The 12458-nt window shown below is 43.7% G+C and overlaps 1 protein-coding gene across 1 annotated transcript; it reads left to right on the top strand.

Annotated features, from left to right (window-relative positions):
• The first annotated feature begins 409 nt into the window (after positions 1–409).
• Positions 410–11185, top strand: Tmem35a (transmembrane protein 35A). Its single transcript, XM_075958092.1, has 2 exons — positions 410–690; positions 9481–11185. The coding sequence occupies exons 1-2, from the start codon at positions 571–573 to the stop codon at positions 9859–9861; spliced, it is 501 nt and encodes a 166-aa protein (XP_075814207.1). The 5' UTR covers positions 410–570; the 3' UTR covers positions 9862–11185.
• The last annotated feature ends 1273 nt before the right edge of the window (positions 11186–12458 follow it).

A 12458-nucleotide genomic window follows, 5' to 3' on the forward strand; every position in this document is an offset into this window, starting at 1 on the left:
ATCATCCTGCCCCAGCACCAAAATACTGGGATTGCAGACTTGAGCCACCAAGTGGGGCTTGCAGTTTTGTCCTTGAATGTTAGCACTTTCAGAAATCAACGATTTCATGAGGACTAAATGATTTGATTGAAGGAAATGATGAGGTTTGAAATAAGGAGTGAATAACTGAAGTGTAGGTGTGAGGGGGGGGTTCAAAATGCCCCTGGTGAAATAGTAGAAAGGACGCCTTTCTAAACTCCTCATTCCCGGTGCTGAACTTGAAGCATAAATTGCCTTCTTTGCACTTAAGAATTGGAAGTTCCCCGTCTCAGTTCAGGGCTTCTTTTAACTTCTTCAGGGTCCTTTATGCCGTGCAAGCGTAGGGCATTAGGACCCAGCATTGTTGTAGTGAGAGTGGTTGAATCTCGATCTCTCAATTTTTCTCTCCAGCTCCCTCCTCTCCCTTTGTCATTCTCTCTGCCTGCTGCCTCCGCAGCGCGCCTCTAGCTCTCCCTGTGCTAACTGCCTGCGCCTTGACAGCCCCGGCTGCGCAAAGCAGAGAGATTAGTTGGGACCTGCCTTGGCGACTCCATGGCATCCCCACGAACCGTAACTATCGTGGCCCTCTCTGTGGCCCTGGGACTCTTCTTTGTTTTCATGGGGACTATCAAGTTGACCCCCAGGCTCAGCAAGGATGCCTACAATGAGATGGTAAGTGATGTAGACGAGCAATGAGGAGCGCACCCCTATGGGATTGTGACTACCTCTCCGTCTTTCTTTTCTTTCTTTTCTCCGCTCCGGTGCGGTGCCTTTCCCTTAACCTCTCCTCTAACCGCGGACCCTCCCTTCTCCCTAACAACTTTACAGCTCAGAAGGAACAGCTGGACAAAAAACGATTTCATTGTGGGCTATGCCGGGAACAACTGTTTCGGTGCCACTGCATGCCAATTGGGGGAGGGGCTGCCCAGCGAGGACCCCCAATTTTAAGTAGCAAAAGGCTGAGACCTGCGTAGCACCTGTCATTGACGAGCCTTTCCCTCTTCCCAGCACACACCCAAAGTCCCAGCCACAGCCAGTCTCCAAGTCGGAGTCTTTCCCTCTAAGCAAAGAGTTTAGCTAGCCAGAGTTTATTTATTTTAGGGAGGAACAAAGGGGAAAGAGAAGAAGAGCTGGGGGTGGGGTGAGGAGACGGGCTCCTAAAGCTAGGGGTTTGTAGGGGCTGGCGAGGTATTCTTCCTCATCCCGTGTGCAGAGCTGACGGTATGCCTTTAGGCGCCCGGGTGCGTTCTGGATCTTGGAGACAAAGCAGTCTTGCCCCAAATAAAGGTCATGGAGCTTCTTCTGCTTCTAACCCTTCACTGGAGGGGAAAGCTGGATGTCTTGTTTTCTCTTGTGCGTAGGCTAATCTACACAATCTATCAAGTCTGTTCGTCCTGTCCTGCAAAACCGTCTGTAATCCCCACCGTGCCTCCGGTGGCTGCCCAGAGCCAGGCCCTCTGCAGGTTTCCTCTCTGCAGAGTTAGAATGCCCAAAGGTGACTGGCCAAAATAGCTCCGCAAACTGGGGGCTGGGCTGCCTTTCCCAGTTAGGTGCCATGAGGACTTATGTAGTGGAGTACTTGGAGATAGCAAGAGATGTTTCTAGCACTTTCGGTCTCTCACCTCCGCCCCTGTCACTTTGCCGATTCCATTCCCCCGCCCCGGTTGCAGGGACAAGCTTCTAGAAGCCTACACCAGAGTGCCAGTAATGAGTGTAAGCACATTACTGGGCTCTCAAGGTCAAGATGAAAATGAGCTTAGGGGAAAAGAGAAGAAAGAGAGACAAGAGGCAAAAGGACCTCTACTTTAGGGCCAAGGCAGGAAGGAATAGCCTCACACACTGAGAGGGATTAATTGCCCTCCTAGGGCCCACTGCAGAGCTTTCCAGGGCCCCTTCAACAGGAGCCGTAAATGGAGGAAGTCTGGCAAATTGTAGATGTTCAGAAAATACTTGCACACAGCTCAGGCTTGAGCGTTCTGTTTCTTCCTTACCACAGGATTACTCTTGGGTGGGGGAAGGGGGCTTAGGTCTATTCCCAGAGGCAAATCCTAATATGCTTCTCCTTCTCATCTCCCCTCCTCCCAGTATGTTAGACCAGATGGATTTGAAAGCAGGTCAAAATAAGTAGCCAAGGCTGCCTGCACTGGGGAAGGGGGTAGGGTGAGGTAGCAAAAGCCACCAAAGGGCTTCAAGAGGTTAGAACACAGGCAAGCAGTGGAGGGGAAATGCTTTTATGCTTTTGTCTTGGCTGCACCAGTTCAGTGTTTGATTTTAGAGGCACGAATGTGCTCTTGCTTTACTTTTCGTATGTACATTTATTTATACATTTGTGCACGTACACCAGAGGTATTTTAAGCTTTCCCTTTCTTTAGGTACATAGCTTTCTTCACTATGTTTCCTGTACTCTGAACCTCTACCCAGCTGCCTTAGAGGACCCCCAAGCTGCACCCTAAGTACAGTGTTAGGCTCTGCAGGCAATTCGGCTAAGATGGAGTCACCACCGGAAAGCTTCCTACCAGCTTGGCAGGAGCTCATGAGGAGTACTAGCCACAAATGGGTTTAGAGTGAGCTTCTTCCTAGGGAGTGGAGCTGTCTGTTGCAGCCTAACGAAAGCAAGAGAAAACAGCCTGGAGATCTCCTGGCATATACAGAAAAAGGTTTAAATTGGTATACTCTAACAGAGCAATAGGGAACAATTGCGTGTGTGTTAGATCACTTTTGTGTTTCTGTACTATGGGGCTTTTGGAGGGGTAGAAATCTAACTGCAAGGTGGATGTCGCAGTGGTCTGAAGCTTATAGAGGATTTTCAGACTGCCCTTTTCCAGGGTCTCCTCCTGCACTGAGTGTCAGGCTGTGGCTGCTGATGGCTTTCTGACATCAGCAGGCGAACTGCGTAGTGCCTAGACTCATCCCAGCTTTAATCTTGAGCCCATTTGAAAATGAGGCAGTATTCAGTTCTTGAACAAAATGTGCTCAATATACGTTTGTGGACAGCATCCAGCATGCTAAGGCAAGAGATTTGGAAGTTCCAGGTTAGCCTGAGATACATAGCAAGACCTTGTCTCTAAAGGCATATATACATTCTCTCTCTCTCTCTCTCTCTCTCTCTCTCTCTCTCTCTCTCTCTCTCTCTGTGTGTGTGTGTGTGTGTATGTGTATATATATTCTCCAAAAGAATATATATATATTCTCCAAAGTGATACACACACACACACACACACATATTTATGGGATGGATGGGTGAATTAATGAGTCATTGTAGCATTGCCTCATCACCATTCTTCAATCTTTTCTGGTTTATTCTTGATTATGAACCATTTCTTGTTTCTGAGAGGGGGTCAATGGTCCTTCAGAACAGCAAACGTGGGGCAGATGGAATGATTAGTTCCCATTTTGAAGTGACTTTTCTGCATTAGTGGAGTTAGTCACATATTGACTGCAGTGTCATTTCTCATGAGATTTCAAGGGGGTGATGAGTGATGCTGGTGTAGTTATGCTATTTATTCAGAACATCTCCGTGAGGTAGATTCATTTTATTAGACCTTTCTGTTTTACTAATGGATAATTGGAGCACACCAGGTTTAACGATTTATCCAAGATTATAGAGAAGGCTATTGTTGGAGAGGAGATTGGAAATCATGTGCACAGAGGGTCATTGAATTTTTTTGTTGATAAAACCTACAACTGACTCTTAAAAATACCTGACATTCTTCTTTCTTTTTCTTTTGTATGAGTTCAATTTCCCAATCTATATTTTGAGGGGTTGTTCTTTTTCTGAGCCAATTTTTAAAATTTTGACTTATACATCTCTTTTCTGTCTATTTTTTTTTACCTCTACTTTAAAGCCATTATACGTTAGGCATGTCAAGCCCACTTTTAATCCCAGCATTTGAGAGGCAGAGGCACGTGAATATCTGTGAGTCTGAAGCCAACCTAGGCTACACAGAGAGACTCTGTCTCTAGAAAAAATAAATAAAGCTATTATGTTATCTTAGACATTATTCTCTCTATGAAGAATAACTAGAAAAAGTGCTAAAAACCAAACAAAAGACTATATATGAGGGCTGGAGAGATGGTTCAGCAATCAAAAGCATTGACTGCTCTTCCAGAAGACCCATATTCAAATCCCAGCACCCACATGGCAGCTCACAACTGTCTGTAACTCCCGACACCCTCACACAGACACACATGCAAGCAAAACACCAAGGCACATAAAATAAGAATAAACCATTAAAACAAAAGACTATATATGAAATTTTCTCCTGGCTTGACTGGAGAATACAGGAAATATTAGTTGGAAGAGTGCAGGGTTTGGATTCATTCAAATCAGAGTTAGATTTCTGGCACTCTTGGTTCCTTTATTTGTAAAATGGAAATGAGAATTCCTACCTCAAAAGGTTGTAAACATTAGCCGAAACACATGTTTATAATGTCTGATACAGTAGGTGTTCAAGGAAATCTTTGAGTAGGTGATGGTGATAATTGATTATATTTTATGCAGTGGTTTTCTAACTAATTTTAATGGTCATTTAAGGGGCTAGAATCTAGTGCATAGGAAAACAAAATGTACTTTCATGTGCTCTTGTGAACAGACCTTTATGCAATCAGACAATACTGAAGACTCCACTTGCTGCTGTACAATACAGTGACACTCCTACAGAATTAGCACATGCATCTCTAAATAATCCATTTGGTATGTGTTGTCTCATACCTCCCCCAGATTAAGGAAGTGTTATTATACAGTCTTCTATATCCAAAGTGAATCCTGTATGATCAGAGATGCCCTTGACTGAATGCCTCATTCGTTCACTTGAATTGGGAGACAATGCTTATAGATGCTGCTAAGTAGCTTCCCGCGTGGGAACTGGGGGTATATGAATGGCTAACCTGCATGCAATCTGTATTCAGCTTTTTAAAGTGGTGGTTTTATCCTGTGAGCACAGGAGACCACATATGTATTAGTAAGAAAACACCAGCATGCTGTCACAAAGAAGCCAAAGGATTTGGACCTTGGGGACCATAGGGTAAGTCTCTAATTCTTTGCATCCCCTCACAGAAAAGATTTGTTAATTCTGTTAATTTGGTTATCTGTAGTTAGTTAAGTGCTCCCCTGTTTGTGTAACCCTAATGAGACATTCTCAACATGTTTGTGCAGTTTATTTAATGTCCATAGGCAATCTTTTATGCTTCCAATCAGTGCCATTAATTGCTTTCCAACTAGGTAATAGGGTAGTAATTCACCGATGCTTAGACTTCTTGGAAGTGGTGCAGTATATCTATTTCCTTAGGGAGAAAATAGACCCTCAGGTGTGATGTGACTTGCTTAGTTCGCACAGCTAGCCACACAAGCTGAACCATACACATTACACCAAAGCTGTGTCTGGAAGCTTGTAGACTCTGTTTGGCCAACATCTGCCTTTGTTTCTGAGTGGTTTTGACTTAACAATGGAGGACAGATTCACCTGCCCTAAGAAGAATATAGGCAGAATCCCCTTCGCTTAATGGGATCAGGTTTGTTAGAGTTCTCTTTAGGTAAGTATAAATGACAATGGGAAGTGGGAGCCCTGAAAAGGTGCTTATCATTCATGTGAATAGTTGGCAATTTAATGTGATGAGCTTTTATTGCATTCAGATAATGCTCTATGATTCACAGGTGGCTTTTTTTCTACAAAAATTCATGAAAATCATACGTGAGTCAGCATATTTTGCAGCACTTGTGTAGGTTTTATGTGGTCTAAGATAGTAACTAGGCTGAGACTTTGGGCAAAATATATTTTTGTAAGTGCACCTTTCAACTTGCATATAATTCTGTCCGGAAATTTTATTGGAGTCTAACACACAGACAACACATACTTGTACTGTTCCAGAAAATTTCAGAATCTCCCCATGTAAATATGTATGTACCCATTAGAAGAAGCAGATGACCAGCACTCCATCATGGTCTATGCCCTTCTCAGTTCTGCCCTGCCAAGGGTAACTTTACTGTCCAGATTTCTCTCTCTCTCTCTCTCTCTCTCTCTCTCTCTCTCTCTCTTTCTGTGTGTGTGTGTGTGTGTGTGTGTGTGTGTTACTCTCACTTGAAGCTATGGTACTGTGAATCTTTAATTACATTTCCAAAATAATCATCTAATTTGTAAAAGGGGAAACTGAGGCAATAAGATACCTGTAATTTTATCCAAGCAATAAAACAAATGCAGGTCCAAGGATACTGTCGCATGATTGCCTTTGAAGAGATTTGAAACATTTGACTCAACACTTCTGTTTCCCACTTCTTTGCCTCTTCAGGAAACTATGGCTTCAGGGTCTGCTTCATTTGAGTGGAAAAATAAAGGCAGACATAAAAAAAGTGAATTGGGACAGGTTTTTTGGAAAGTGAGTCAGTCAGCTCTCTTTATTTTACCATGAATACCATTAATGCCTTCAGAGATCTAGTTACTACAGATCCATGGCATGTGAGCTTTCTATTGCTAGAAGTGAGGTAGCCGGGTGGTGGCGACACACGCTTTTAATCCCAGCACTCAGGAGGCAGAGGCAGGAGGATCTCTGTGAGTTTGAGGGCAGATTGGTCTACAAGAGCTAGTTCCAGGACAGAGCTACAGGGAAATCCTGTTTCAAAAAAAAAATGTGAGGTGGCCTTCCTCAAGCATTAAGAAAGGGGCTGATAATGGTAGGAACTTTTGATGTCTCTTTTCTACTCTACAACAGAAAGAATATCATCCCATTTCTAATAAACTATACAGTCTCTATTTGAGTCATGGATAATAGGTCCAATGTGTGTATGCTCAGTTTAGAACTAAAGATTTGATGAAATGCCTTACCCACATTCAGTTTTCTCTTGAGAAGGAAGAGGGAAGAAAGAAGCAACAAGGGTTCAGTGGTGCAGCGTTTTCCTGTCTTTGTGCATGAAGCCCTAGGTTTGATTTCCAGTGCTGAAAAGAAGGTTTCTTCTGGGTGTGGGTACAAGGACATGAGGGTGACTGCTTAAAGATTCCACAATACCATAGGAATCTTACAGGTTCCACAATACCATAGATAAAAATCTATTCTGGCGTGTTAAGTGATTTGTGCTGGGGGTGGGGGCTGGCATTCAGAGAAGCTACTCAGTCCATAGCTGGATGTTCTGGGACCTGAAGAAACTATAGGATCTCTAAGAAGCCGACTTTCTCCCCTCTGTGCATCCTCCAGAAGCTCAAACTTTAGAATTTAGGGATTCCTCCTTGAAAAACTTAGTGTTAATTAAGAACGGTACTTGTAAACACTAGCTTTTCCTTTAGGGTCCCACTGTCACTGTCACCATCTGAGGAGCTTTGATATGCCTCCACTATACCCACTACATTATTTTATGTGACACTCAACACTCTATCACACTTACATAGCTCAGTATCTATCCCTTTTCAACGTCAAACCACAAGAAGGTAAGGCCTCACGGAATCAAATAAGCAGGGCTCACAGGGACTCACAGAGACCAGAGAGACAATCAGGGGCCCTGTATGGGTCTGAGCTAGGTCCTCTGCATATACATTGTTGTTGTGTAGCTGGGTGTTCTTGTGGAACTCCCAGCCGTGGGAGTGGGGAGATTTCTCTGACTCTTTTGCCTGCTCTTGGAACCCTTTTCCTTCTACTGAGTTGCCTCGTCCAGTCTTGCTATGAGGATATGTGCCTAGTGTTAATTGTAACTTGATATGCCATATTCAGTGGCTAGCTCTAGGAGGGCTGCCCTCTTCTGAAGGAAAAGGAGGAGGAGTGGATCTGGGGGAGAAAGGAGGCTGTGGGGGAAAGGGACTGGGAGGAGAAGAGGGGGCAAAACTGTGGTTGGGATGTAAAATATGGTAAGAATAAAAATTAATTAATTAAAAATAAGATAAGGCTTTCTTTTTTAAAGGATTCAGATTCGTATTCAGAATACTTAGTGCAGTGCCTAGCATATGGAAATACTAAATATTGAGTCAGTGAAGGAACCAGGGTTTGTTCTTTTAGACTGTGGTCTCATATGTATCAGGCTGACCTCTATGTAGCTAAGGATGATCTTCAACTTCTGATTTTCTTGCCTTCTCCTCTAGAGTGGTGGGCTTACAGGCAAGTGCCAACATGCCTGATTCATGCAGTCTGGGGATTGAACCCAGGGCCTCACGCCTGCTAGACAACTACTCTGTCAACTGTAGCCCCAGTGTCTTTTTAAGTTGATCAGCAATTTTGGCAGACTCTACAAACATATATTTCACCTCTGCTTTTAAAAAAAAAAACCTACCATACTGCTGGGCGATGGTGGCATAGGCCACCCAGCACTTGGGAGGCAGAGGTAGATCTCTGCGAGTTCAAGGCCAGCCTGGTCTACAGAGTGAGTTCCAGGACAGCCAGAGAGATACACAGAGAAACCCAGTCTCGAAAAACAAAAACTACTATACAGTCCAATAAAGGAAGTCAAATTTGTGAGGTTTTCCCATGCATTGTCTTGTCCTTTGGGCAAAGCAAGTGCTAGAAAGTATGGATATGGATTGCCTGGACCAATTTTATGGTTCAATGAGTTTCTTTTATTTCCTTAGTAATTTACAGGCAGCAACTTGTAAAAAATACTATGAAACCAGGTTTGCTGAGTTATTACTTTTAGTGCCTTCATCCATTCAGATTGCCATAACAAAATATTACAAACTGGCAGTCTGTGAACAACCAGCATTTATTTTTACGGTTCAGGAGGCTAAATCCAAGGTGGATGTGCTAGCAGGGATGGGGCAGCTGAGGGCCTTAGTGGTCTCAAGGCCTCTTCTAATTTTCTTATGTGTATGAGAGCTTTTTCTGTATGTGTCTGTGCACATTTGTGCAGCGCCACAGAAGCGGGAAGACGCAGGTCCCCATGGAACTAGAGTTAGAAAAGGTTATGAGCCACCATGTGGGTGCTGGGAATCCAACCCAAGTCCCCTGCAAGAGTACCCAGTGCTCTTTTAATTATTGTGGTTGTTTTGAGACAGGGTCTCTAGACGATGCAATCCTGGCTGTCCTGGAACTCAATATATGGACCAGGCTGGCCTTGACCTCACAGAGATCAGCCTGTCTTAGTCCCCACCAAGTGTTGATGCTAAAAGCAAGTGCCACCAAGCCTAACACAGCTTAACTGCTGAGCCATCTCTCCAGTCCCATACCTTTTTTTTGAGCTTAAGTGAGGAGTTTATTGAGAGAAGCGTGAAGGGAAGGAAAGAGAGAGACAGAGAGACCTGCTTGCCTCTTCAGAAGAACAGAGGGAAGAAACTCCAGTCCCATACTTTTTATAGTTTTTAATCACAGAGATTCCAAACAGATCGCCTCCTCCTTTTCCCTATTCACAAGGTTTTATTTAAGGAACAGGGTAAAAATGAGATACTTTTGGCTCGTGTAAAAAGGGAAAACAGACCCTTGCTGGTGTTTTCTTGATTTGGCTGTTAAAATTGTGATTAATGCATTGATTTCCTTATGCTATCCCTATTCTAGAAACGTGCATACAAGAGCTATGTCCGAGCCCTTCCTGTGCTGAAGAAACTGGGCATCAACTCCATTATCCTTCGAAAAAGTATTGGCGCTCTTGAAGTGGCCTGTGGCATCGTCATGACCCTGGTCCCTGGGCGTCCCAAAGATGTGGCCAACTTCTTCCTGCTGTTGCTGGTGTTGGTTGTGCTCTTCTTCCACCAGCTGGTCGGCGACCCTCTCAAACGTTATGCGCACGCTCTGGTGTTCGGCATCCTGCTCACCTGCCGCCTGCTGATTGCGCGCAAGCCGGAAGAGCGTTCTGAGAAGAAGGCCTTGCCTGAGAGTGCAGAAGAGCAGCCCTCCTTATACGAGAAGGCCCCGCAGGGCAAAGTGAAAGTGTCTTAGGAAAATGGAAGTGCAAAAAGTGGACCTTCTAGGCAGTTGCCTCCCTGACACCCAAGAAGATATCAGCGTGTGTTTTTCATTTGATTTATTGTTCTTAGGGGAAAAGCAAAAAGTACAAACTGCAAGTTAATTGGCTTGTGTACATCTATACCCTAAAATGACCTCCCCACATTGACATTCGTGCACCGCCTTTAGTCACCCTGGAGCAACGCTCACATGTTGCTGCATGTACATGTGTGTGGCTACTATTGAGCTGTGTTTGTGAGGTGGACTCCAGCAAGCACGTGACTGTGAGATTCTGTGTGGGGGGGGAAATGTATTGAACTGCCATGTGTGTGAGTATACACGCATGTGTGGGGGAGGGGGCTCTGAACTAATCCTGCACAGGTATCCTTCCCTTTATAAATTGATTCCAGCAAATGTAGAATAGGGAACCCTCCTGGTACGAGAATCCTATTCTAGCAGAAAAGAAAGAACCTATTTCCACGTGGGATGGAACTCCCTCTCTGCATTAAGCTGTAAACTTAAACTCACCATTTTACAAGAAGAATTTCTTCAATTTAATTAGCTTCTGGTTCGGCTTTTAAGTTCGAAACACTCAACATCAAGTTTAATTCAAATAGGGGATATGTGCAGGCAATAGATAGTGTGCTTCTTCAAGCGGCACAGTAGGAAGTCTCTCCTCGCCTTTGTTTGAGTCCAAGCGACTGAGCTCTTTGGCTAGCAGTTTGAAATTTAATTAACAGTCTTTTACTAGACACAGCCAAATTTGGTTTTAAGTCCAAAGCTGCCTCACTTTCACTATCCTCAGTAGCCAACCAGGGTCTGACAGCTTCCCCACAGTTTCCACCGAGGGACTAGCGATTGGTCCTGTTTAAAGTTTGAATCTCCAGCCCTAGCGGTTTTCTGAAACCTGAAATTGGATGGGAAAGCTGTATCCAGTGTTTACCTATCAGAGGAGTCCTCTACTCTTATTGATTTGTCACCGAACTTTGTGAATGTTTAACAGAGTCCCAAATACCCCCAGAAGTGTCTGTTTTACATCTCTTCAGCATTCCAGCAGGTGGAGTTAGCTAGGGGAAGGACATTTGACATGGCTTAGTTGGATTGAGCAGTATGGAAATTTGCTTTCGTAGTTACATACTGCTGTTTCTTTGTCAAATGTGCTTTGATGGTTTTAATGTTGTGCCAGGGATGGGAAAGGGGGCAGGGGCTGTGTGTGGGAAGAGTACTTACTGTATTTTCTTCAATGTCATCGTCCTTGGTAATTGCTATCTGTCTTCTTTCGCTTGTTCTTTCAAAATAAAGGTTTTTGAAATTTGGAGGACGTGGTGTGGATATCTGGAAAGAAAAGTTCCCATAAACAAGGGACTCAGAGTCTTCTGTTCGTGTGAATTTCTTGCGCTTCTTGTTGTTGGTGTTTGTTTGTTTTAAGGCGAGGTCTCCCTGTAAAGCCTAAACTGGCCTCAAAGTAGAGATTCTCTTTCTTTAATTCACAAATACTGGGCATCCAGGCCCGTGTCACTCATTACACCTAGCCCAGGTACCTGCACCCCCCCTTCTCTGAAATAAGATCTCACTATGTAGCGCTGGCAGTCCTGGAACACAGAGAGATCCATCTGCTTCTGCCTTCTGAGTGCTGGGTTAAATGTATGTGCCACCACACCTAGCTCCAAGCTCTTAAAGAAACAAAAGACTAAATGAAGAAGAAAAGGGTGTAATAGTTTCAGTATACAAATAAGGCTGCTAAAGTGCACATCCTTTTAAGTTCCTTCATGCTTTTTTTTTCTTCGAGACAGGGTTTCTCTGTGTAACAGCCCTAACTGTCCTGGAACTAGCTCTTGTAGACCAGGCTGGCCTTGAACTCACAGAGATCTGCCTGCCTTTGCCTCCTGGAGTGCTTGGGGTTAAAGGCGTGCGCCACCACCGCCCGGCTTCCTTCATGCTTTTTTGATGTTACCATGTAAGAGGAGAAGCCTTAGAGTCTTAGGATAAAGCCTTAGGATCCCAATACTATCTCCAGGTTTAGGAAGGCCTTTATTGAGTGAGTCAGAGGAAAAGATGAAATATTATTTCAGAAAAAAACCCAAGGGTTCATTAAATAAATATGAAACAGTGTCTTTTACTACACTGTGTCCACAAAGTGACAAGCTGTACTGTCACAAATTTGTCACGTTAAGTAAGTTATTTCATCACTTAGGGTACCATTTCATCTGCGAAAAGGAGGGTGAAGCCTTCAATCCTGTCCAGTTTACACTTATTTGAGTGTATTAAATCATTAAATGCATGAAAAATGGCTCAATAAAAATTTCAATTTTGCTAAAGAGCAGCTATCAGAAAAAATGGACAGTCTCAATTTTTATGCATGAGTAAATGAGTTTGTCAAACTACTCTAAAACCATGTTAGATGTGGTAGTCGTTTTTGCTGTAGTCTATATGAAATACTTGAAGTTAACCCTCGGTTATTTATGCTTGTCTGAGATGGCAAGTTTTTCCTGTAGAATTTTGCATAAAGTTCATAATAATCTTATGGCCTCAAGTCGCTGAGAGGCATTACATTTATAAATTCCTCCTTTATTCCTAACTTTCTTTTTTTC

Source organism: Microtus pennsylvanicus, chromosome X, assembly GCF_037038515.1.
Source record: "Microtus pennsylvanicus isolate mMicPen1 chromosome X, mMicPen1.hap1, whole genome shotgun sequence".
NCBI classification, from domain to species: Eukaryota; Metazoa; Chordata; class Mammalia; order Rodentia; family Cricetidae; genus Microtus; species Microtus pennsylvanicus.

Excerpts from the sequence above, each read along its gene's own strand:
- Tmem35a (XM_075958092.1), top strand. The coding sequence starts at position 571 with ATGGCATCCCCACGAACCGTAACTATCGTGGCCCTCTCTGTGGCCCTG. Across the intron at positions 691-9,480 it reads AGGATGCCTACAATGAGATG|AAACGTGCATACAAGAGCTA; the intron begins GTAAGTGATGTA and ends TCCCTATTCTAG.